This window comes from Macrobrachium nipponense, chromosome 8 (assembly GCF_015104395.2).
Source record: "Macrobrachium nipponense isolate FS-2020 chromosome 8, ASM1510439v2, whole genome shotgun sequence".
NCBI lineage: Eukaryota > Metazoa > Arthropoda > Malacostraca > Decapoda > Palaemonidae > Macrobrachium > Macrobrachium nipponense.
In genome coordinates, this window is record NC_087203.1 from 56,700,206 (window position 1) to 56,725,173 (window position 24,968).

Below are 24,968 nucleotides of genomic sequence, written 5' to 3' on the forward strand. Positions count from 1 at the left end.
CGAATCAGCAAAGGATCTGCTGATTTGGCACAGGAAAGGAAGATCTCTTCCTCACAAGGTTTGTACAGGGAGAGAAAAATGTCCGGGCAGATCTGCTAAGCAGAAAAGATCAAGTCCTACCCACGGAATGGACTCTCAATCCTCAGATTTGCCAACAACTGTGGCATCTGTGGGGAAGGCCCAATATAGACCTGTTCGCGACCAACAAGAACCACAGATTAGAAACCTATTGCTCCCCAATCTCGGATCCTCAAGCAGTAGCAGTAGACAGCTTTCTGCTAGATTGGACGGGCTTGGACGCGTACGCCTTCCCTCCTTTCAAGATAGTAGGAGAAGTGTTGAGGAAGTTCGCTTGCTCGGAAGGAACAAGAATGACCCTCATCGCTCCCTTTTGGCCGGCTCTCGATTGGTTCACAGAGGTGCTGGAGTGGTTAGTGGATTTTCCAAGATCGCTTCCACTAAGGAACGATCTTCTCAAACAACCCCACTTCGACAGGTTTCAACACAAAAACCTCCCCGCTCTAAGTCTGACCGCCTTCAGACTGTCGAAGGACTTGTCAGAGCAAGGGGCTTTTCACGAGAAGTGGCGAAGGCTATTGCAAGAGCCAGAAGAGTCTCCACTTCTAAAGTATATCAGTCGAAGTGGGAGTTGTTTAGAAGATGGTGTAGGGAAAAGAAAATATCCTCCTCCAGTACCTCTGTAACTGAAATCGCAGATTTTCTCCTATATTTGAGAAAAGACTGTAACCTGGCAGTTTCAACAGTGAAGGGTTACAGAAGTATGCTGGCCTCCGTTTTTCGACATAGAGGAATAGATCTGACAAACAATAAAGATCTTCATGACCTTATACGTAAGGTCTTTTGAGACCACGAAAGAACATGTAATCAAGAAGCCTAGCTGGAACTTGGATGTGGTCCTCAAGTTCCTAATGTCGGAAAAATTCGTACCGTCTCACGCAGCTTCGTTTAGGGACTTAACAAGAAAGTCTTTATCCTTTTTGCGTTAGCAACAGCCAAGAGAGTGAGCGAGTTGCAAGCTTGGAAGGTAAAGTGGGGTTTAAGAAAGATTCAGCGATTTGCTCCTTTCAACCATTTTTTCTAGCGAAAAATGAAAATCCCTCAAAGCCTTGGCCAAGAAGCTTTGAGATAAAAGGAATATCTTCATTAACAGGGAGAGAACTAGAAAGGACTTTGTGTCCAGTCAGGGCACTCAAGTTCTACCTGGAGAAGAAGAAGTTGCTGAAAGGTACAGAAAAAAGTCTTTGGTGCTCTGTAAGAGATCCGAAAAGAGCGATTTCTAAGAACGCCCTTACATTCTTCATAAAAGATGTAATAAGGGAAGCTCACCTTAAATGCGAAGAAGAGCATTTCAAGGTTCTCAGAGTGAGAGCTCATGAAGTGAGAGCCATAGCTACGTCGATGGCATTTCACAAAACATGGTCGCTTCAGGCTCTTATAGAGTCGACATTTTGGAGATGTAATTCGGTGTTCGCCTCGAATTACCTAAGAGATGTTAAAATTTCGTACGAAAAGTGCTTTGCTCTGGGAGCGTATGTTTCGGCGAATTCAGTGCTGGGAGAAGGGGCTGAGGCTAATCCTTCCTATTTAGTTTAAGGCTTAAATTAATGTTTATTGGTGGTTGTTTTTTATTGGTTAATTGTCAGAGGGAATAGGGACCCTCTTACAATTCATAGATTGTAACAAGACTAACATGGTCAGGTGATCGGGATTGGCTTCAGTGCTCTTTGTGATTTGTTTAATAACCTTAACTCTGTCATGTAAGAGGGCGAGTCTCCATTGATATGACAAAAGGTCAAGGCTCTACCATGTAAGTGGGTCAGCCCCCATTGGTAAGATCCAGTATAGGCTCTGTCGCGTAAGCGGGCTAGCCCCCATTGACACGATCCAAAGAGTTATTCAACCATAGGTTCATTCCTCGTTGAAACTCTTGAGGCAAGCAGACTCATCGACACGTAGTCATGAAGTCTTCAGCCCAATAAGGTAGGAACTATGGATTATGTTATCCAAGAACATAGGTTGTTTTTTCCCTGTTTTTTTAATGTATTTAGTTAAGTATTATTTTGTTTTTAGCTGTCTCTTGCCCGCCACCAAGGGTGCCAATCAGCTAAGTATATCTGCTGGGTAAGTTACTTGTACAAAAATGATATTGTTAAGATACAATAAAGTTTTGTACATACTTACCTGGCAGATATATACGATTAATGGCCCACCCAGCCTCCCCTCAGGAGAGTAAGAGAAATTATGGCTTAGAAAACGGGAATAGTTCCAGACCCCGCCACCCAGCGGCGGGAATGGTGGATCACCTGACCTACCTGTCGCGTGTGCCGCGAGTTTTGAAATTCTGTCGGGACGACCGAGTCTATAGCTAAGTATATATCTGCCAGGTAAGTATGTACAAAACTTTATTGTATCTTAACAATATCATTTTCTTTTGGTTGTATTCTGAAAAGCATATACTACATTTTATGAAGGCCTGTCCACACAAGGGAATGTGTACAAACATTGTTTGCAAACACTTTTTGCAAACATTTGTTTCCCATCCAGAATGGAAAACAGTGTTTGTGTGTATATGTGTATATACACATGTACAATATAAGTATATGATTATATGTATATATGCACATGTACACTGTACAGGCAGTTCCCGGTTTTCAAAGGGTGGGGGTTCTGTTCCAAAGGGGTTGCCGATAAGTGAAAACCGCCATTAACTGAAACTCTGCGATTTATGTCGTCATAATAGCGCATATGACAACGATAACCAGTTATCGGCGTCATAAGCACCATTATGGCACCTCTGTCAGATATGTTATGGCACAGATAATGGGAACTGTCGTCCTGGATTTGAAGGTGTCGATGGTTTGTGCCCGTCTGCCGGCAAATCTATCATCGCCTAAAAAAAATTCCTCTTCGGTTAAACATGTATGAAAATGTATTAATTCTGCGGTAGAGCGAATTAGATATTAAAGGACATTTGTAGCTCGATATATATTATATATATGTGTGTGTGTGTGTGTGTGTGTATATATATATATATATATATATATATATATATATATATATATATATATATATATATATATATATATATAATATATATATATATATATATATATATATATATATATATATATATATATATATATATATATATATATATATATATATATATATATATATATATATAGAGAGAGAGAGAGAGAGAGAGAGAGAGAGAGAGAGAGAGAGAGAGAGAGAGAGAGAGAGAGAGAGAGAGAGAGACATACATACATATATATACATACATACATACATATACTATATATATATATATATATATACATATAATATTTATATATTTTTATATAATATATATGTGTGTGCGCGTGTGTATGTATATGTATGTCTATGTATGTACGTATTTATTTATTTTCAATTCTGCCCGAAGCAAGTCAGCATGACGCGCTCCATTTTCTAAAATCTCCCTCCCCCTTTTTTTTCTTTCTCTTATCCTACCTCGAGTGCATTAATGTAGCCAAGTAGAATACAGAGGCTACTGCACCAACAAACATCCTGACAACAAGTGAGGTCTGGACAGGAAGCATTGCTTGCCAACATGGAAACTGTTTGCAAACTTTGTTTGCAAAAAATGTTTCTTAGTGTGGACAGGCATAGGGTGGAGCATTCACCCTAATATGGATTCTCTTGGCATGAAAGAATAATAGAGCACTACAGAAATTTTTTTTATAACAATGAAGTTAAGTTTTTAAATAAAGAAAAATAGTGTGGAAGGTGTTATACATCAATAATTAAAAATGGTTGTGGAAATTATGAAATTGAAAATAGTTCAATCTTTCAGCTGACAGTCAGCCTGGTAGTAGAGGAGGTAGCCGTCCTCCATCTTGTGGACCTGGTTCTAGACCTGGCTCTAGACCTGGTTCTCGCCCACCAAGTCGCGCAGGCTCGGAAGTGTCCTTAGACTCTTATGATGGAGGGAGGACGCCAATGAAACGCACTCCATCATTCACAGGTCGCACACTCACATCATCTAGTCAGTCTTCTGGAGTCCAGCGGTCATCTTCACTTAGAAAGGTAGTTTTTGTCTTCGTTTCTGACATAAAGCCTTTTTTTATTTATATTACTGGTGCCCACACGTTTATTTATTTATATTACTGGTGTCTTCATGTTGAGTACTGTAATAAAGTACTTTAGCATGTTCATCAAAATTCACGAGCACTTTCTAGCTAACTGCATGTTGTTTCCATGTATGTATAGGGAAGGTTAGGACGTGAACACCACTATGGGAGTTTTTAATGTTTAATTATGTATTTTTTATCATTAAACATTTTCAGAGTCCTAACATTAACCAGCTGCTCTCTTTTATTTCAGCATGAGAGTTTAATTTGAGATCTTAATATACTTTCAGGACTAAAACTTTCTGTATTTCAAGTGAATCCTAATTAAGATTGTACCTATACTATTAGCAAACATCGAAAACAATCTGCATTCACCATTAGACTTGAATCACTGAGTAAAGTTGTTCTATTACAAAAGTTTCATTGTAGGAAGGAATTCACAAAGTCTGGTTTACAGTTTTTCATCTAAATATTATGGAAGACATTCAAACGGGCTGTGAAAGTTTGTGTGTGTCATATTGTCCAGTAAAATTTAATAATAATTCACTTTTCAAAGGTTGACACACTTGGAAAATAACCCCCCCCTTTTTTTTTACCTGACATAACCATTCAGATTTCTAGTTCTTTACAGCTGTTTCAATCTGAGCAAGTGAGATTTTATCATTATAACAGTGAATGAAGTACTGTGGGATATTAATATACCAAATTTACATAACATTTTGGTGTTAGTAAATCAGTTAGACATATACAATACCTTCCATCCCTATTGGAATTCTTAATTTTGTAATATCTGTACTTGGTCAGTACTGAAATCTAACTGAGGAGTATGTGATGAAGACTGCATTGGTTTTGGCTTTAATATAACCCTGGGGCTCCTTTATTCTCTTCAGGCCTCTGCCCCTGTCAAGTCCTCCACAGGCACTGTCAACGGTACAAGCACACGTGCCATCTCTGTCTCATCTAGGTGAGGGGAGTAGTTTACCATTTTCTTTATTAATGAATCTAGTGTGTTGATAAAAGTTTGTACAGGTTTCATTATGAATAATGCTTCCAATTATGAAGTTATATTGTGAGGTTTTCCATAGAGTTTGAATATAAGTGAAGGTTATATTTTTTAAATACTATATCAAAATTTCATGATGCATACCATACTGCATATATTAGACTTTTAAATATTGAGTTTTAGGTAACCTAGGGAAACCTTGCACACAAGAGGGCTGTTTTATAATATTTGAAGTTGCACTGTAAATATGATTATGCATAGCTTTTTAAACACTGATGTAACCAGTATAAATAGTGCATTATATGAGTGACAGAAATTTATACAAGGTTTTTTTTTATATAAAACATCTGTCATTTGACAGAGTGGCAAAAGACATTATGTTGATAATCACCAGTTTTTGTTTGCACAGTTGTAAGCTTTTCCAAGTATACATTGTTGAAAGCCTTTTTAAGTTTTTCCATGTAAAAAAAGTAAGCTGAATGTCATTGTTATAGTCCTTGAAGCTTTGAATATTAAGTTTTAATAATTGCTACTTATCCCAGATTTTATCCTAGGGATGAGAATGCTGGTCATGTGAGATGAGTCATTGGTGAAAATACCACCATGGCTAATAGAAAATTTTTAGTAGGTTTATGTATGTGAATATAAGCTTAGGCTAGTTGTTACATTTATGAATCTTAGCTCTGGTGGAGTTAAATTATTGCAAAGTTGACAGAAACACAGGTTTGATTTTATAGCAGTTTGCTTCATTTTGTACAGTAACTTTGTGGGAGAAATGTTCTTTGTAAGATGATTCGTTTTAGAATTTTCTAGTTTTAGAGGTGAACACTTTGTGAGTAGGAATATAAACCAGGTAGTATAGGGGAAAAGGAACCTTTTAACGATATGCATATTAGTTAATTACCGTCATTTTGGACTTCACAGAAAGTTGTTAATTCTGGCTCATTTAGTGGCCACATTTTAGGGACAAGTTGTCAGTCTGTCTCAATCTTGAGTACATACTGTACTGAAAATGTGAAATTGTTTCTATGCATGACACCATTGACATTAATGTAAAGCTATTACCATAATCACCAACATACTTTACTAACATCAGTTTGCATGAGTAATGAAGAAATAAAAAAGATAAAAATTTTATGTTTGCTTTTTCTGATTTGCCAAAGCTTCTCTTTAAAATATGAACTAACAGGTCGAGCAGCATGACCAGAGCTCCATCAGCATCTAGTATTCCAGTGGCTGTGTCATCATCATCCAGGTAACCAGTCATTTGAGGCATATTCATCTCTAATCATCTCATATACAGTAGTATGCTCATGGCTTGTAGGTTCGAGATTTAATCTAATGTTTCTAAGAGTGAAGTACAGATGCTTATAGAATTTTTATGGATAGATATCTAAATACAGAATCTTTAGGTGATGGTTCCTTTTCCTAATCTTATAATTGTGACATAGAGAATTAGTTAAAATATAGAAGTATGTACTCTTAAGGCGCTATCACATGAGCACATTTGCTGGCATCTCTTCATCTTGCCACCAGAGATTTAGTAATGTAATAAGTAGAGACGGTAAACCTGAAGTCACGGTTTTGTTTGCATGGAAGGAATAGCCTATTCCTCCTAAATGTTCTCAATATGCAGATTCAATGCTAAAAGTATGGTTAACTATCGCTAGCACAATAGATTCTAGCAATAAATTATTTCTGGATTGACTTATAAAACTATGGTTATTAATGCAGTATAGGCAACATCTAAATGATTTAGGCTAGTTATTTTTTAGTCTAATCCACAGGAAGCCAGCAGATGCTTTGTAAGCACAGTGTTCAAATTGATAAAAGTTATTTATAAAATGGATATCCTTAAAGAGTATGTAATACTCTGTTTAAAGCACATTTGACCAATCAGTGAAGTAAGGAAAAAGGATTTTGACGTAAGGAAAAATCTATTTCTGGGCGATTGGCTCGTGTCGCCAGCGAAATATCCTTTAATCTATTATTTCTAGGGTAAATGTACTAAACACATACCAGAGAATAAATAAAATAAAGAAAAAGGTCAGTATAACTGACTCGCTCCACCCTCTAGGAGGGTGTCGGTATGAACACTAGGCGAGTGAGACCACTACCACGAGCCAAATGCCAATAGAAATCTCCCACTACAAAACCCTCCAAGAGGGGAGCCGTCCCACAGAGAGAGCAGCTCGTACTACTACTACTCCATCCATGCTTGCGACTGCTGCGCCTCTGGTGGCCATTCCTGAAGTTAGCAGACAATCTTGAGCGAAGGGACGGGTGGGAGGGGGGGTAATTTCGCTGGCGACACGAGCCAATCGCCCAGAAATAGATTTTTCCTTACGTCAAAATCCTTTTTCTGGGCTCAGCTCGTGTCGCTTGCGCGAAATCGTACCAGAGAAACAGCACAAGATTGTAAAGAAAGTAAACAGAATAGGTCTCAAATAAAGATACAAATAAATGAATGAATATAATTGCTAAAAAGATACAAATACACAGTAAAACAAAATCAGAATTATGCTTAAATTACCCTTAAAACTAATTATGTTAATAATATAAGGTAATTTACATATATACAAATAGGTAAAATGATTACCTATCATAATAAATCTGTGTAACAACATGTATCAAAATAGAAATAGCAATTAATATAAAGTTACATAAATATTTGATCAATCACAAAAATATATATCTCAGGAATGTATATGACTTAATATACAAAACCCGTAACCATTGTAATATGATGTATCCCTAGCATAAAAAATAAGGGGATAACATCTATGAGATAGTATGGTAATCAGCTGTGTGTGTCCCTAACCAGACAAAAGGGACACTATATAATCAAACTAGAGTCAGGGGAAACTATGTTACCCGCTGCTACTGCTGGGAATTTCAGAGCTTCCAAGGACTTAAGGTAGTGACGTTTGAACACTGTCGGCGATTTCCATCCGGTATACTTCTTTAAATCATCAAAATTCATATGCTGGAAGTAATTAATTGAGGTGGCTACTGCCCTGACATCATGTGCTTTTGGAAAGGAGTCAGGATTGGCTTGTTTGATAAAGTACAGGATTTGTTGCCTGATGCCTTTAGTGGATAAAGTAGCCACCTTTTTCCCTCCTAAAGAGGGCCCCGATGAGGAAGAGGAGGTCCTGGATAGAAAGGCTCGTAAGGTTGAAACTGGACAAAGGGAAACATCTTGCGGAAGGGGTAATACCTTCCAAGGTTCCCACCTCATCAAAGGATCTTCATTCTTTGCTAAAAAACTACGTTCCGGAGAAAGTAGCACTTACCCCTGTGGGAAGGAATTGAACATGATCCGGATCTCTGGATAAAGCCGACAGTTCTGAAATTCTTGCTCCTGAAGCTAGGCTTAATAAAAACAGAGTTTTCCTTAGGAGCATCATAAACGAGCATGTGTCATTATCGGTTTCGGAAGCCAGTTTTAGAACATCGTTTAAGAACCATGAAACTGACGTAGGCCTGACAGAGGGCCTAAGTCTAGCACATGCTTTAGGAATAGACGAGAAAATAGGTATCTGTCAGTCTATGTTAAATCCAAATTGAAATATCTTTTTCAATGCTGACTTGTTTGTCGTAATAGTGCTAGCTGCTAAACCCTTTTCAAATAAAGATCTGAAAAGGGATATAGCAGAATTAACTGTCATGAATCTGATATCTGACTCCCTCAGGAAGATTGCTAACTTTTTGACGGCAGCATCATACTGCCTCAAAGTTGAATCCCTTTTATCGGATTCCAGGAAAAGAATATTCTGAGGGTCAATATTCGCCTCTCTTTTTGCCGCAAACTTCATGAAATCCATAAAGTTAGGGTTTTGAGAATCCCTGAGGAAGCGAACACAGTCTTCGTTTGTACTGACTGGGAGAGCTTGGGACTGGGGATCCGAAGGGGACGAAGGCCCAGTTCCAGAATCATGGGTACCAATTGCTCTTCGGCCAGTCTGGGGCTACTAGAGCCACTTGACCCCTGAATGTCCTGAGTTTGTCTAATACCTTTCATAAGGAGATTCACTGGAGGGAAGACGTAAATCTTCTCCCAGTTGTTCCAGTCCAGAGCCAGGGCGTCCGTGGCGTAAGCCAGAGGGTCCAGGTTGGGGCTACATAACACGGTAGTTTGTGGTTTGCTTGTGATGCGAAGAGATCCACCTGTAGCCCTGGGACTCTTTGAAGGATCCATTGGAACGAACTCTCGTCTAGAGACCATTCCGACTCTAGGGGTACTGATCGGGATAGGGCGTCTGCTATGACGTTTCTCACTCCAGCTATGTGGGTGGAGGAAAGATGCAACTGAATTTGTCTGCCAGGGAGAAGATGGCTATCATGACGTGGTTTAGATGACGCGACTTGGAGCCTCCTCTGTTTATGCAATGTACTACCACTGCGCTGTCCAAGACTAGCTTTATGTGGGAGTACCTTGGTGGGCGTAATCTTTTCAGAGTCAAGAAAACTGCCATTGCCTCCAGTACGTTTATATGGAACTGACGGAACTGGGGTGACCAAATTCCTTGAACCTTTTTGACTTGGGAGTACCCTCCCCAGCCGCTTAAGGACGCGTCTGTGTGGATGGTGATCCCTGGTGGAGGGAACTGAAGAGGAACTGACACTGACAGATTCTTGACTTTTGCCCACGGCCGAAGCCGTTTTCTTTAGAATCAGAGGCACTGAGGATAGCTTGTCCCTGGACCTGACATTTGCTCGTGAGCGCCAGATCCTGGTTAGATCTTTTAGTTTGGCTTTCATTAAGATGTTCGTTACTGAAGCAAACTGGAGAGAGCCGAGGATCCTTTCCTGAGCTCTCCTGGATGCTAGTTTGTGACTTAGAAATTGCTTGACTGACTTCGCTATTTCTTTCCTTTTGGTGGATGGAATCGACAGAGTGTGTGAGGATAGATTCCATTGAATGCCTAGCCACTGAAAGTTTGACTCTGGAGTGAGTCTTGATTTGGATCTGTTTATCTTGAATCCTAGATATTCTAGGAATTGGATCACTTTCAGTGTGGCCTTGTTGCATTCTTCGACTGATGGGGCCCAGATCAACCAATCGTCGAGATACGCTACTACCATAATCCCTTGAGCTCTGAGCTGTTGCACTACTACTTCCGCTAGCTTCGTGAACACCCTGGGTGCCACGTTGAGCCCGAACGGGACTACCTTGAAGGAGAACGTCTGATCTCCTATCTTGAATCTCAGATAACGGAACGGAAGTGTCTTGCAATAGGGATATGATAGTAGGCGTCTGTAAGATCGATAGAGGTGGTGACGGCCCCACGGGGAAGTAAGGTCCGCACCTGTGAGATCGTGAGCATCTTGAACTTGTCGCAGCGGATGGCTAAGTTTAAGCGGGACAAGTCTAAGATTACCCTTCTTTTGTTTGAGCCTTTCTTTGGAACGCTGAACAAGCGACCTTGAAATTTTAACCTTTTGACTTTGACTATAGCTCCTTTCTGAAGGAGGTCCTCTGCGTACTCTGTCAATTCCTTGGAAGGAAGTTGACGGAAAGGTCTGGCTGGAGGTGGGTTCGTCAACCAGCTCAACCCAGCCCTTTTGACACTATGCTCTGAGCCCACTGGCTGAAGTTCCACCGGTGGCGAAAGTGAAACAGCCTCCCTCCTACCTGAAGTTCTTCATTGGTTCTGGTAACCCCCTCGACCTCCTCTGAAGTGCTTTCCCCTATTGAAGGGGCCTCCCGATCCTCTCCCACGAAAGGACCGCTTACCTCTGCCTCCCTTGTTCGAGCGGTCCATACTTCTGAGAAGCTTGACTCTCGAAGGCTTGATTGTAAGCTGGAGAGATGGCGTATGAGGTGGAGGGCTGAGGCTGAGGGGATATCACATAAATAGGCTGTGATTGACCTTTAGACGTGGAGGGCTGGGCTGTCTGCACTAACGGCACTGTAGGAACTTGTTGAGGGAAGCGCGGTTGCTTCTTTTGGTAAGGCTGGAAACGTCTGGGTTTCCTTTGCCCCTTACCTTTTGGTGTCAGGTCTTGCCTTCTCCTAGCCGTAAGACCCCAACGGTCCTTAAGGCTCTGGTTCAACCTCGTAGCCTCTGCCTGGACTTCCTTTACCATAGCCTCTGGGAAGAGATCTGCGCCCCAGATGTTAGAAGAGAGTAACCTATTCGGTTCATGACGAATGGTTGCCTCTAGCAGGACATGCTTCCTACAATTCGTTCTGGCAGTGGCAAACTCGAACATATCTGACTGCACCGTTTGAGTCAGGGCTTTGGTCATAAGCTTAAAAATTGGTTCTGAACCATAAGCCATGGTTGCTACCTCAGACATAGCCATCAGGTTGATTGACCTGGCTAGTCGTGTTTTCGAGTCAAATTCCGCTTGAATAAGACTATCAGGGAGCCTGGCAGCTTTTCACCAAACTGCTCCATAGCACAGTCAGGTTTGAGTTTGCCAGCTGTGAAAGTATTAGGCAAGTCTTCCCACAATTCTCCAATTGAAGGGAGCAACGGAGATGTGGGGTCTGCTTCTTTTAACTGAGGCATGGGTTCCCCTTTTTGAGCTGCTGAGATGGTCGACCTAGCTATCTTGGTTAGGAAAGGGAGCGGGTACTCTCGTCCATCGTGAAAATGGTAAAGGGACTTTGAATGGTTGGATCTTGGTGTTCGACAGTGCCATGTCCTCTAAACATCTGAGCCATTCTCGCTGAGCCTGGTCTCGAGAATAGAGGACTGTTCCCTTTGGTACCCTGTCATTCCTAACCATAGCCGAAGGCGTGAGCCTAGCGTAGCCTATGAAGGGAGGCTGTAGGCCTTCCGGGTAGAACTCGAAGTCCTCTATTCTTCGAGTTCCAAACTCCGGTATGGAGATGAGACCATCTTGGAAGGGGGCGTATGATGCTACTCTCCAAGGATTGTTCATGGAGAAAGCGGGCAGCGAGTCATGCGGGGGAAGCTGAGATCCGCTAGTGTTGGAGGTTGAGGGAGAGGCAAGAGGGGCTTCTCTTAGACCGCTATAATAGTGTCCTGAGAAGTGATCCTGTCCGACAGGCGGGATATCATATGTTCCATACTCGTCTTAAGGGAGCCCACTAGGTCGCCCACCTGTTGCAGAACAGGCCAGCATTGGTGTCCCCAAAGCCGGAGCTGCTGCGGAGGTGGAGGGGAGACTCTGAATAGGCCCCAAAGGTAGTGGAACTGGTGATACGCCTGCCGTGCGGGATTTCTCCTTAGGTTTACTCTTTGAGGACTTTGAGCCGGAGCTAGACCCTTTAGACCTGTCGGGCGGATTACGAGCCGGAGACTTGCGCGAGGAAGAAGACGAGGACGTCTTCTTCGAAGACGATGACGTCTTAGTCAAGGTCATATGTTTGGACTTGATCTTAGGTCCAACCGAAGCCTCTGGAGGAGTATATAACTCATCACCCGTAAAGCCTTGGAAGGATGGAGAGGTTGCAGGGGTAGAAGAAACAGTCACTCCCAAGGGAGACCCTTGGGTACCTGCATTACTTACCACCTCCGGCCAACAGGTCGTCTATACCTACCATAGGTTCAACATTTATATCCAGGGTTGCGACATCCGTGGAGATATCCTGGTCTTGTTCTGTTAAGAAGGCCGCCAGTTGTTGTTGGATAAAGGCAATAGAGGGGTCCGCCTCTACCGGGTCGACGTACCCAGTCGCCTTGCCTCCGGGAAAGATTAACAGAGCTAATCGCTTCTCCAGTATGTAGGGCTGACCCTTGGCGGCGTTCTTGCCAAAACCTCCGACCCAGGCCCGCAGGGTAGCCAATGGCGTATCTCTTACTGCCGGAGCCTGTAAGAGAGGGTATATTTTAGATTTAAGAATCACTTAAAACTAAAATTTAGAATATAATTTAAATTAGATGCCTTAAGTTAAAGTAAATAACGTAAACTTAAGTACTAAAAGAAGCGGAGCAGCATGCGGAGATGGAATACTTACGCCTTCCAAAAGCTGGCTCACCAGATCGTAACATATGGTACACGTCTCATGGTACCAGACCTGGATGTCCCCGTGCGGAGTCGCGCATGGAGCATGGGACCGGCAAACTTCGTGTCCACAGGGGTCCTGAAGTGTAGCGGAACATCCCGGATGCTCACAGTTGGTGGCCTGTAAGTGGGAAGACACATGAGTATCTTAAAAGGGGGAACACTTACAGACTAAGGACAAAGAACTCCGTTACATGCCGGAGCTCGGAAAAAATTTGGGCATAACCCCTCCCTGCATTGCCTGAATAGGCTATAATCCCGGAGAGATCCGGTAAAATGAAAGGGAGGGGTAGGGATGGTTTAAGAAACTTAAGATAAACTTAAAGATAACTTAAACCTACATGCAATGTCATGCAATGAACCGGACTAGGTCCAGTGAAGCGGAGTGTAGTAACTCAGCAATACGGTACGGTTAGTAAAGACCTACTGTATGCTCCGGTCCAACTACGGTGGACTATACCCTTCCGCTGGATACCAGGGCTCCGATAGGGAGGAGCTCTAGTAAGGAGGGAAGGGCGAGATGACATACAGACTCGAGCTAGCCCGGAGCGGCAAGGAAGTAAAGGGAGGGGGGGAAGGCCAGGGCCCCCCACAACGTACCACCCGGCCGAGCCGAGAAGCGGAGAGGTCGGAACCAGTCAGGGACTGTCGGACTCCCAGGTCCCGGTCCGGTGGAGGGGAGAGGGGGAGCCAGGCTCGGCATGCGGGGCGAGCAAGGACAGACCGACCCACCCCCACCCGACTCTATGGGAGAGCGGGAGAGGGGGGAGGGGGACTGGCAGGCGTCTGGCTGACTCGTGATCACGTAGTGACCACGAGGCGGTAAACTAAGATACGGTAACCAAGCCTAGGCCAACCAACTGATCAGAGAGAAGCTATCGGGAAGCAACCTGAACTGAAAAGCGGTAGCATATAGGCCCATAGGGCTAAACCAACTGATCAGAGAGAAGCTATGTGGAAGCGACCGAACTGATCAACGGTAAGACTAGGCTCTACGAGCCGGGACCTAGGCTAAGGCCAGACGCCTAACTAACCTCACAGTGACAAAACATATAAATATATATAATAAAAATGAAAGAAAGAAGGTAAAAAAGCAGGAGAAAAAAATCCAGGAGTGTGCGACTAGCCCGAAGGCGAGTCTACCACTCAAAGCTAGTCAGGGGCCGATACTAAGAACCTGGACTAGGGTCTGGATAGAAAAAGCCTACATAAGGTGAAATACATACATGTATGACAACCTGAGTAGACCTAACGACGCGGATAATCAAAATAGAGCGTAAATAATAAGGGATGTTCTAGGTATGGGAGACCAAGAACGAACCCAACATGCGGCAGGACCATGCTGCCATGCTTCCAGCCCCCGAGAACGTATTTGTACTAAAAAACGGCAATACTGTCTCGGGGACGGGGACGGAAAAAAACTCCGCTAACCGTAAATACTGAGTACTTAACTTAGCTGCTGCAATAGCTGCACGCTCCATTATCGAAAATCCGAAGAAAGGGCACAAAAATCACAGAGAGAAAAATATCACAACCGACTCGTGTGCGCTAACTTGAAAGGATGGCCACCAGAGGCGCAGCAGTCGCAAGCATGGGATGGAGTAGTAGTAGTACGAGCTGCTCTCTCTGTGGGACGGCTCCCCTCTTGGAGGGTTTTGTAGTGGGAGATTTCTATTGGCATTTGGCTCGTGGTAGTGGTCTCACTCGCCTAGTGTTCATACCGACACCCTCCTAGAGGGTGAGCGAGTCAGTTATACTGACCTTTTTCTTTATTTTATTTATTCTCTGGTATGTGTTAGTACATTTACCCTAGAAATAATAGATTAAAGGATATTTCGCGCAAGCGACACGAGCTGAGCCCAGAAATGCTTTTTTATGATATTGAATAATTTAGTCTTTATGACATCAAAGCCTTTTTCATGGTATGGCATCACAAATTTTAAAAAATTCATGTGACAGCGTCTTTATTCTTTGTTGATGGCACTGCATGATGTATTGGATTACTGAATAGTCGGATGTTCTTTTCTTTTACAGGTTTCTAACCATATGTCTTTAATATGTAATAATACATTCTGCTTCTTTTCCAGCTTGCTTATTACAACTAATAGAAAAGAAAGTGCCAATTTTTCAATAGTTTGTGCCTCTGAGCCTATGAAAATTAGTTAATCCCTTTCCTTGTCAAGCAGGATTTTTTTCTTAGCTGTATTTCACTTTTCTGTTACATTTTCTGACCATAGATAATATTCTCTCCAGGTACTAAAATTTATCTGGCAAGTAAACATTATGAAAATTCAGTTGAGTCAACTAGTTAACTGTTAACCCTCTTACGCGATTGGACGTATTAAACGTCGAGTCAAAATGTCTCCCGTATGCGATTGGACGTATCATACGTCGGCTCAAAAAGTTTTTTTAAAAATTCGCGGAAAAATACTTATAGGCCTACCAGCCGAAAACTTTTGTATCACGCGCCTTGGGGGATGCTGGGAGTTCACGGATCAAGGCGTTGTTTTGTTACAATCGTTACGCAGGCGCGCAAGCGCGAATTTCTTTCTTTCTTATCGCACTAAAAGTATCAGTGACACATCTCGGAAATTATTTCGTCACTTTGACATAATTATTGCACCATTTTAAATTATCCTTTACATGAAGTATTATATATGAAAATGTGCGCAATTTCATGCACAATACAACTAAAAAATACTCATGATTGTAGCTTTTATCAGTTTTGAAATATTTTCATATAAATAACGATAAGTGCAAAAACCAAAAATTTCAACCTTCGGTCAACTTTGACTCTACAGAAATGGTCGAGAAACGCAATTGTAAGCTAAAACTCTTACATTATAGTAATATTCAATCATTTGCCTTCATTTTGCAACAAATTGGACGTCTCTAGCACAATATTTCGATTTATGGTGAATTTATGAAAAAACTTTTTCCTTACGTTCGTGCAGAAAAAAAAAAATAACTCTTCCGATAAATTTTTTCGTGCGATTGTCCTAATGTTTGCACCCTTTTAAATTTGCCGTTACATAAAGTTTTATATATGGAAATGTGCGCAATTTCCTGCACAATACAACAAAAAACAACCCATGGTTGTAGCTTTTATCAGTTTTGAAATATTTTCATATAAATAACGTTAAGTGCAAAAATTTCAACTTTCGGTTAACTTTGACTCTACCGAAATGGTCGAAAAACGCAATTGTAAGCTAAAACTCTTATATTCTAGTAATATTCAATCATTTACCTTCATTTTTCAACGACTTGGAAGTCTCTAGCACAATATTTCGATTTATGGTGAATTTATGAAAAAAAAAACATTACGTTCGCGCGGTAAACTTCCGAAAAAAATCAGAATTTTTTTGTGCGATTGTCGAAATGTTTGCACCATTTAAAATTAGCTGTTACATAAAGTTTTATATATGAAAAATGTGCGTAATTTCATGTAGAATACAACTAAAAATGATTGAAGGTTGTAGCTTTTCTCTTTTTTCGAATTATTTGCATATAAATCACGATAAATAGAAAAAAAACCACGTTCGGTCAAATTTGACTCTACCGAAATAGTTGAAAAACGCAATTGTAAGCTAAAACTCTTACGGCCTAGTAATATTCTGTTATTTTTCTTCATTTTGAAACAAATTTGAAGTCTCTAAAACAATATTGTGATTTATGGTGAATTTTTGAAAAATATATTTACCTTCACTCCGCGCGCCGATTCGCGGCCGCAAGTCTCCGAAATACGTACATGGCATTATCCTAATATTTGCTCCTTTTCATATTAGCCTTTTATAGAGTTTCATATATCAAAATGTGCGCAAATTCATGAAAAATACAATAAAAATAATTGAAGGTTGTAGCTTTTTCCATCTTCGAAATATGTCCATATAAAAAAATATATATATTAAAATTTCGACATTCGGTCAAATTTAACTCGTCCGAAATGGTCGAAATCTGCAATTCTAATCTAAAACTCTTACAGTATCGTAATATTCAATCATTTGTCTTAATTTTGAAACAAATTGGAAGTCTCTAGAACATTATTTAGAATTACGGTGAATTTTTGAAAATAACATTTTTTTACGTCCGCTCGTTACGAATTCGTACATCATTTTGTGATAATATTTTTCCGGTGTTGCTTTTATTGTTTTACAATGTGTTATATATCAAAATGATCGCAATTTAGTGTACACTACAACGCAAAAAAAAGTAACTGGTTAGCTTTGACCGTTTTCTGCACAGCGTGATTTGAATACAATTATGTATGAATTTTTTTTTTTCGCTACCATATATCGCATTATTTACATATGATAATGATATTATTTTTCATTTCTGATGGTTGCATTCTAAACTTCAGGCAATGACAAAAAAAGGAGCCAAAAATGAACTCTTAATCTTCAAAAGTACGCGCGCTGTAATTTTTTGAAAAAATTATTTTTTCCACTTCCGCGCTCACTCCAAACCAGGCCCGGCATACGGGAGACGTTTTGATTTTTAGGGCTCCGGCGTAAGAGGGTTAATCTTCTACACTATATGCAGAAGGCATGGTGTAAGTGAAGAACAATAGTCAGTTTTGTTTCAGTTCTTGACTTGGTACTTATTGTAAGCATTATAGGACCAGGTTTAGACCAATTAAGAAGTATTTTTGAGTTTTTAGGGTTTATATTCGTTTTCTATAAAAATTTCTTATATTATTTGAAATGTAATACAGTATAATTTATGCTTTGGCATTAAGATAAGAAAAGACTTTTTGTTTTATGGTGTTGCATATTATATACATACTTTTCATTGCTTACATGAACCCGTTTTAAGAAAGTCTATGATGAGTAAGATGGTTAATTTTTTCTAGTATTTGGTGGCTATGTGAAACATGACGATTTTAATTTTTTTTATTTTACATAATGGGAGGATATATTAAAAGACATCCAGTTTTTACCAGTGGAAATTGGCCATTCTTTTCAGAGGCTTTTATTGCTAAAGATAGGCATATTACCTCTTTTTCTTGTAGTGGCAATGGAGTTTTATTCCTGCAAATTTTTCTTGTATGTTTGGCAGCTAAATAACAAGATTAGGTACTCAGTACTAAATCACTGAAAATCATGCACTCAAATTTGTTGTTGGTAGCATGAGGTGTTCCACTAAACTGTTGATTTCATCTTTCATTATAAAAATTGTGTTTTTCACCACTGCAGTCTAGTCAAATATTATGTTTCTAACATGTTCCTTGTTACTCTACTGAACACTTTTTTCCTCCAGGTTATATTCACCGACTTTGTCCAGTCGATTGAAAGAGGCAGGAATTAGGTAAATGAGTGTATGCATAGTGGCATGTTGCAGGAATAGTTTGATATGACACTTGTTTGGGAGGATGTCCCTTGTGTGATTTATTCTTTTTATTCATAATTTATTATTTATATTTTCTGAGTTTTCCACCAACCTCACCTCAGGTCCTGCTTTCTTTTTAATTTTTTTTTTCATTTCTTACTAAACCTTTACTCTGAGAGCTTTGAGTTCATGCATAAAGATGAAACGCCTAGCATGATACAAACCTATTCCCACTAATAATATTTCTATCTTGTTACATATTAAGAACTCTTATTCATAAAATGTTAAGGTTCTATTAATCAATTTCAGTAGACAGTGTGTTGATGGAATACCAAAACTAACAATATACATTCATCATGTCGATAATCTAGACATAAATAAGAAATTGAGAGGCTGCCTTTTTTGATAAAAGTTTTAATTATTTTGAAATTATTGTCATAGACATAATTTCAAATGATCCTAAAGCAGAAATAGATCATTAGTACCAAAGCTTTCAAATATAATGCATAGCTATTGAAATAATTTTTAAGTTCAGTTAATTTTACTACTTGCAAGTAACAAGTATTTATTCCCCATGGTCTTTAATACCCAGGAAGGATTTCACTTTAATTACTAAGTACTGTATCATAAATTTAGATGAGGATAATCGACATGCTTCATTAATGTGTGAAATTTATTAACCACATGTAGCCCTTAGTGTATAGAATAACATGAGTTTGCATTCTGTGAAAAAAATCAAAGCATTAATGCATGTACTAATGATTTTTCTAGGTTCCTAATTCTAGATTTATCAATTGACACAAATGCAGAAGGGAAGCATATGCTTGGCTGTCACATGTGTAATGCTTTGGCTGCTTAAATAAAAGAAAAATGGACTTCAGATTGTGGCAAGAATGCACTTTCATTTGAGTTTGGAAATATCAGTGTGGCAGCTTACCAAATTTGCTGATATAGAAGTTTAAGGTTGAACGATTATTGCTTTTATTATGATTTGCCAAGGTTTACCTTTGCTGTTTAGTTTAGGATCTTCATTTTGACAAGGTCTTTCTCTCTCTAGGACCAAAATTCCGGTTCTTGTCCGTCCAGCCTCTGAGTGGGAACGGTAAATTGGTGTGGTGTTATGTGGTGTTGTGTTGCTTGAGGCTAATTGGGAATATGATGGAAAATACTGTATAAGATGTAAGGTTGAGCTTCAAATGTCAGCTTTTGATTAACATCCTTACTGAGATCTGCTACTCACAGCAATCTTGGAATAGTTTTCAGATATTTGCATCATTATTTTTCCCCAATTTTGTTGGGGGTGGGGAGGGGATGTTGGAAATTGTTCATTTTTCATCATGTGGAAGATCTGGAGACGGAGGTCATAAGGCTGTGCATTTTCAACCTTTCATCCATTTATGGTATCATTGTTTGTTTGTATATTATTGTTTTGTTGTGAAGAGAAAATATTGAGGTTGCTGCTCTTTTTATATTGAATTGAAATTTTTGGAGGCTATTGCATGGCTAATTTTACATATTTTGTTTGTTTTATATAATGTGTTGTCTGTTCCCTTTTCTAAGTGAATTTATATGTCCAGGTTATGACTTGATTCAAGTCATTAGATAAATTGCTTTTGATATTAAGTAATTTTGCATATATGAAAAGTATAGCTCTAGCTAGTTTAGTATGCAATGAGTTAAAAATATGTGTCATGCACGAATCTAGTGATTTAGTTAAATTAGTAGCTGATAAGTCTTGCTGCAAAAGAGATTTTGTTTGATAATTAGTTTTTGTTTTGAATGTATGTCATTATCATAAAAAGTTCTTACGTTGTACCAAGTGTACATTTCTGTTTTGATTTAAGCACTTTTCTATGCACAGTTTTATTTTATTTTGAAGCTTTTGTTACTTTGGATACGTACATTTTATTAAATATCTTTTGAATGTTTTGATTTTTGTAGAAAAGCCTTTTAGAGATTATTAAATTACATTATTAGATTGTAGAAATTCAGTTGTGTAGATGAATCCCCGCAGAAATTATTTTATCAATAGATTGAAGCCCTTAAGTAGCGTAATTTTAGCCCTGTCTGTAGGGAGACTGATTAAAAGTTTGAAGTTACATGTCTTTTTAAGAACTTTTTAATGAAATGACATTAATCATTAATCCTGCTTTATTCGAGAATGAAGAATCCTGAAATAGCAAGATGAAAATTAATTTTAGTGTGAAAGATAGACTCTGGAATCTGTTATAGATCCATTATACAGCATTACTTACGGTGATGGCTGTTTCTTTGTGACCCCCAGGACTAACCTATCTGGCTCAACTTCTAACCTGAATGTTGCGGGAACACCCCTAAGGTAAAACATTGCCCTCTGACCATGGCAGCTGTGGATTTTGTTTTAGTTTTTTGTCTTGTGTTGCAGCACGTGCTAGTTGCATAAAAACAATAAGATGTATGTCAAATTATCAGTTTTTTAAGGCATTTAATGCTTAGTTTTAAACTACTCACCTTCATAGGACAGTAATACCTGTTAATTGAATTAATTTTGATGCTACAAGTTTTTTTACCTTGTTCATTTATACATGTAATATGTGTAGTTAATGCATAATGTCTATAGATATTTCAGCACATTACATCTATGATGATACAGTATAGCATTAACCAAGAGTTATGAAAATCAAGTGGTGAAGGTACATAATACTTGAATGATTTCTACAGGTCCCGGGCTTCATCTACAACTAGTCTTAACTCCAATCATTCCACAAGTAAAATCCCCACATTGAGGTAACTAACCTGGGTTAGATTGAAAGCATCTTAGCATGGGTGTTTATTGTTGCTACAATTATATTATTAGATAACACAGATGAATTATAAGTTTGAATTAGTCTAAAGAAAATTTTTTTTAGTTATATTACTGACAGTACTGTATTTATATTGTACTGAAACTAATTTCTTCTGTCCTGATTAGTAACTTTTAGTAACTTTTTGTATCATAGTACTGCGCTGAATAGTGAGTGCTCTTTCATTTTTTCAATCCATATTACGTACTTTGTATTCACAGGATTAATATCAGCATGATTTATATGCAAAGATAGTAGTTTTCATTTTTCAGTCACATTATTAATAAAAATAATTTGCATGTTTGTTTACTTAAGATTTAACAAGTAAAATGATTTAGTTTGACTTTAATCAGTGCTTTTTTACAATCCCGCTTTTACTGTCAAGAGTTTTTTATTCTATATAAGAAATTCTGAGAAAGTAAAGCTGAAGGATATTAATATCTTGATCTGCCACTGTGTATGTTTTTTTAACAGTAGTTTGAAAACTGTAATATTTAACAATTCTTACAGACAAAAAACGTCCGTCACACAAACCACCTCTTCCAAGACCTCCACCACATCAAGGTAAAATACTTCTGCAAACCAACTTTTAACTTTCAGCTCTCCTTGTCTATTAGTTGAACTCCCCATCAATAGTAATTCCCAAACCTTATCACAAATATAGTTATTTAATATGAAAGCCTCTCAAGAATTAATCTGTTTAAAATACTCATCAATATGCATTTAATAAGTAGTAAGTTCAGTTTGTGTATTGACTTTTTTAGTTACAAGGAGAAAAATTTCAATTTTCTGCATTCAGTCAATACTATTTGACAATGTTGTAAGTTCATCTGTTCTTGGTTTCCATAACATGAGTATTTTGATTCAGGTCATTATTAGGTAATTTGGATACCAGTCACACGAACACTGCCAGTTTGTATTTTTTCAGGTATACCAGAAGTGTGTTCATCATTTTGTTGTATTTAGAAGTAGGAACCTCTGAAAATAGAGGGTTAATTGAACAAGGAGGGCTGACTATAATGTTTATTTCATCAGTATGTAGAGAATTATAAGTTAAATTACAGAAATTTATAAGTTAAATTACAGACACAAAAATTTGGTTGGACTGTTATGACTACAGGTGTTTACAAGAGGAGTTCTAAATCAGTAGTAAGAATTCAAACAAGTTTAATCAGCCTATAATGTTTCAATCATTTATAAAATACTAACATACGTACTGTAATTGAGGGAATGATTTTGTAAGAAATAATGATGAATCTTACAGGAATAACTGCATGTCTTGTATTAATGAATGTTAAAGTATTAATGAAAGAAGTATGAGGAGTCACATGCAATATATATCTTCAAGCCTAGAATTTTTACACTGACTTACAAAAGGAGTTTTCTGATACACTTACCTGCCAAAATTGTAGGTTGTATGATTCACCAATTAATTTTTTTCTGGATTTGGGCATGAAAGTAAGAAAGCAGCTTATGTCATATGCATTAATTTATATTCTTGAAATTCTAATACTTTTTCTCTATGCCATGACTTTTCAGAACTTCCTAGTTCAGTCAAATGAAACTCCCCTCCCATGCAGGCCAGCATAAAGGGGATTCTTTTCTCTTGTTTAATGGGTTACAATTAAGTTACATTCAGTCTATTTACAGAGATTATTTTTCTACAGGACTCGGAATCCTTCAGGTTCAAGCAGCGCCAGTGGAACTACTAGGATTGCTCGCAAATCATCTGCTGCCTCTGATACCCCCACTGGAGCATCAAGAAAAACAGGAATTGTTGAACCAAGACGCAAGCTATAGAAAGACAAAAAGTGGATACATGTATTTTAATGAATGGTGCATCCAGAAAATATATACAGTTCATTGTACAAGAGAAGAGGAGTTGTGTACTACCACAAGAACTTGTGATATGATAGAAGTGTATACTTGTGGTACATGACAAGTATAAACATATTTTGAAAAAAAAAAAACTTTAAAGATGTTATAGTATTGATTAGATTTTTTCAGTCTTAATTGGTAGAAAATTTTTATGAGATTTCTTTATTGAAATCTACTTAATGAATTCCATGAATTATTCACCTGTGAACTAATAATGCTATCATATGTGATAAATATGACAGGACAGGTCCTGTTGCCTGATGTGTGGTTGGCTGAATAGTATCGAACCATGCGAAGTTTCTAATTTTGGTTAGTTAAGTAGAATATTTAATAGGAATTTACTTGTGGTTCATAATTTTCAGCCTGGTCACAAGTGATATATATTTCTAGGGTAGTGCAAGCCCGTTATAAGGTTTCTCAGCCATTCCACTCAACATATCTTGCTTGCTGTTTAAATAGGTTGTTTATATATATATAAATTTTCCAAGACATGTTGCTTGAGAATACTGTAAGAATATGCGTCTAGTAAATCTCATACCCAATGACCGTATTCTTGTTACGTTAGTTACTTACGTACAGTTCCGTACAATTTTTGAGCCAGCTATGTGATGGCCTAAGTACTAAGTTACAGTTTGCTGTACTGGTTCATATTTTAAGACTGTTCTCATACTGACCATTAACGCTTCATATCTAACTTGCATATGTGTGTATCACGCAAGCCTATATGGGGTCAAGAGGTTGCCAAACTGCCATGTTTTGCAAGGAGATTTCTAATTTGCAACTGGAGGTCAGCAGGAATTTAAATGGTGCTTCATAGTCATATAGAATTTTATTGTAAGTGAAAAAAGGTATTTGTATTTAAAATTTTATAAAATAAAATTTTTTTTTCTTATGTGTGCTACTAATAGTGCAAATGTGATGAGAACAGTGGTTTTAAGAGATAGTACAATCACAAAAGGTTCCTCTTGTCTTAGGAAAGTGATAATAATGTACTATCTGGCTTGCTCTACAGCTGATCTCATTACAAGTGGTGAAGGTGATATCATTCCTTATGATTCACAGACAGATCTTGTCACTTTATTGACAGGGATGATTAGATGAAGTGGCTCTGGGAAATTTAGGGACAACCAGCGTAGGTAGAGGAGATTATGGTTACAGGCTGGTTCTGGGGTATTGAAAGCAGTGAACATCTTGCTTTATTTTTTTTGGTCTTGTACCCATGATTTCCTCTACGAGTTTTGGTTGTGATGTCAGTCAAACTTTTCTTGTTTTTAACTAACATTTTTAATTATACTTCTCACTGTTGTCCATGTTTTGTTGAAACGTTTGTATAAACCTTGCTTTTTCTGCTTTGTTATAAGTTGTAAATAATATATAACTAGATGCCCATTGACTTTAACATGGGGCACAAAATGTTTTCATTGTAACAAAAAAATAAACCAGATGTACTAAAGTTCTTTTGGTTGAAAACTTACATGTACTTGACCAATCATCATAGAGTATTTTTTGTATTTATATTGCTAATAGTTAAACTAATGCTTCAATAATAAATAAGTAACAATAGAATGTTTTTCATAACCTTTTGTTCCATGAAATAATTATTAGCTGATAACTATATTTTTGCAGGAATGTACAGTATAAGGGTCAGATTTGGTGTTCACAGCACAAGACTGGCAGTGAGGAGGATATTATTATTAATTTAATAATTTTAATTTATAGAAATTCCCAATATGAATATTGGCCAGTTACTTGGGAGAAACATCACTGAGACTGAAAAGTGGATTGTAAGAAAAAAAAAGAAAAAAACTAGGGCAGAATCAACTC

At 38.4% G+C, this 24,968-nt stretch overlaps 1 protein-coding gene across 1 annotated transcript in view; it reads left to right on the forward strand.

Moving 5' to 3' along the window:
• The window catches only part of LOC135222792 (microtubule-actin cross-linking factor 1-like), a 293,750-nt gene extending 269,040 nt beyond the window's left edge, over positions 1-24,710 (forward strand). The window contains 9 exon segments of the mRNA XM_064261077.1: positions 3,857-4,089; positions 5,024-5,097; positions 6,326-6,391; positions 18,376-18,423; positions 19,502-19,546; positions 20,729-20,782; positions 21,145-21,210; positions 21,777-21,830; positions 22,934-24,710. Coding sequence (XP_064117147.1) covers positions 3,857-4,089; positions 5,024-5,097; positions 6,326-6,391; positions 18,376-18,423; positions 19,502-19,546; positions 20,729-20,782; positions 21,145-21,210; positions 21,777-21,830; positions 22,934-23,066 — 773 coding nt within the window. The 3' untranslated portion in view covers positions 23,067-24,710.
• The last annotated feature ends 258 nt before the right edge of the window (positions 24,711-24,968 follow it).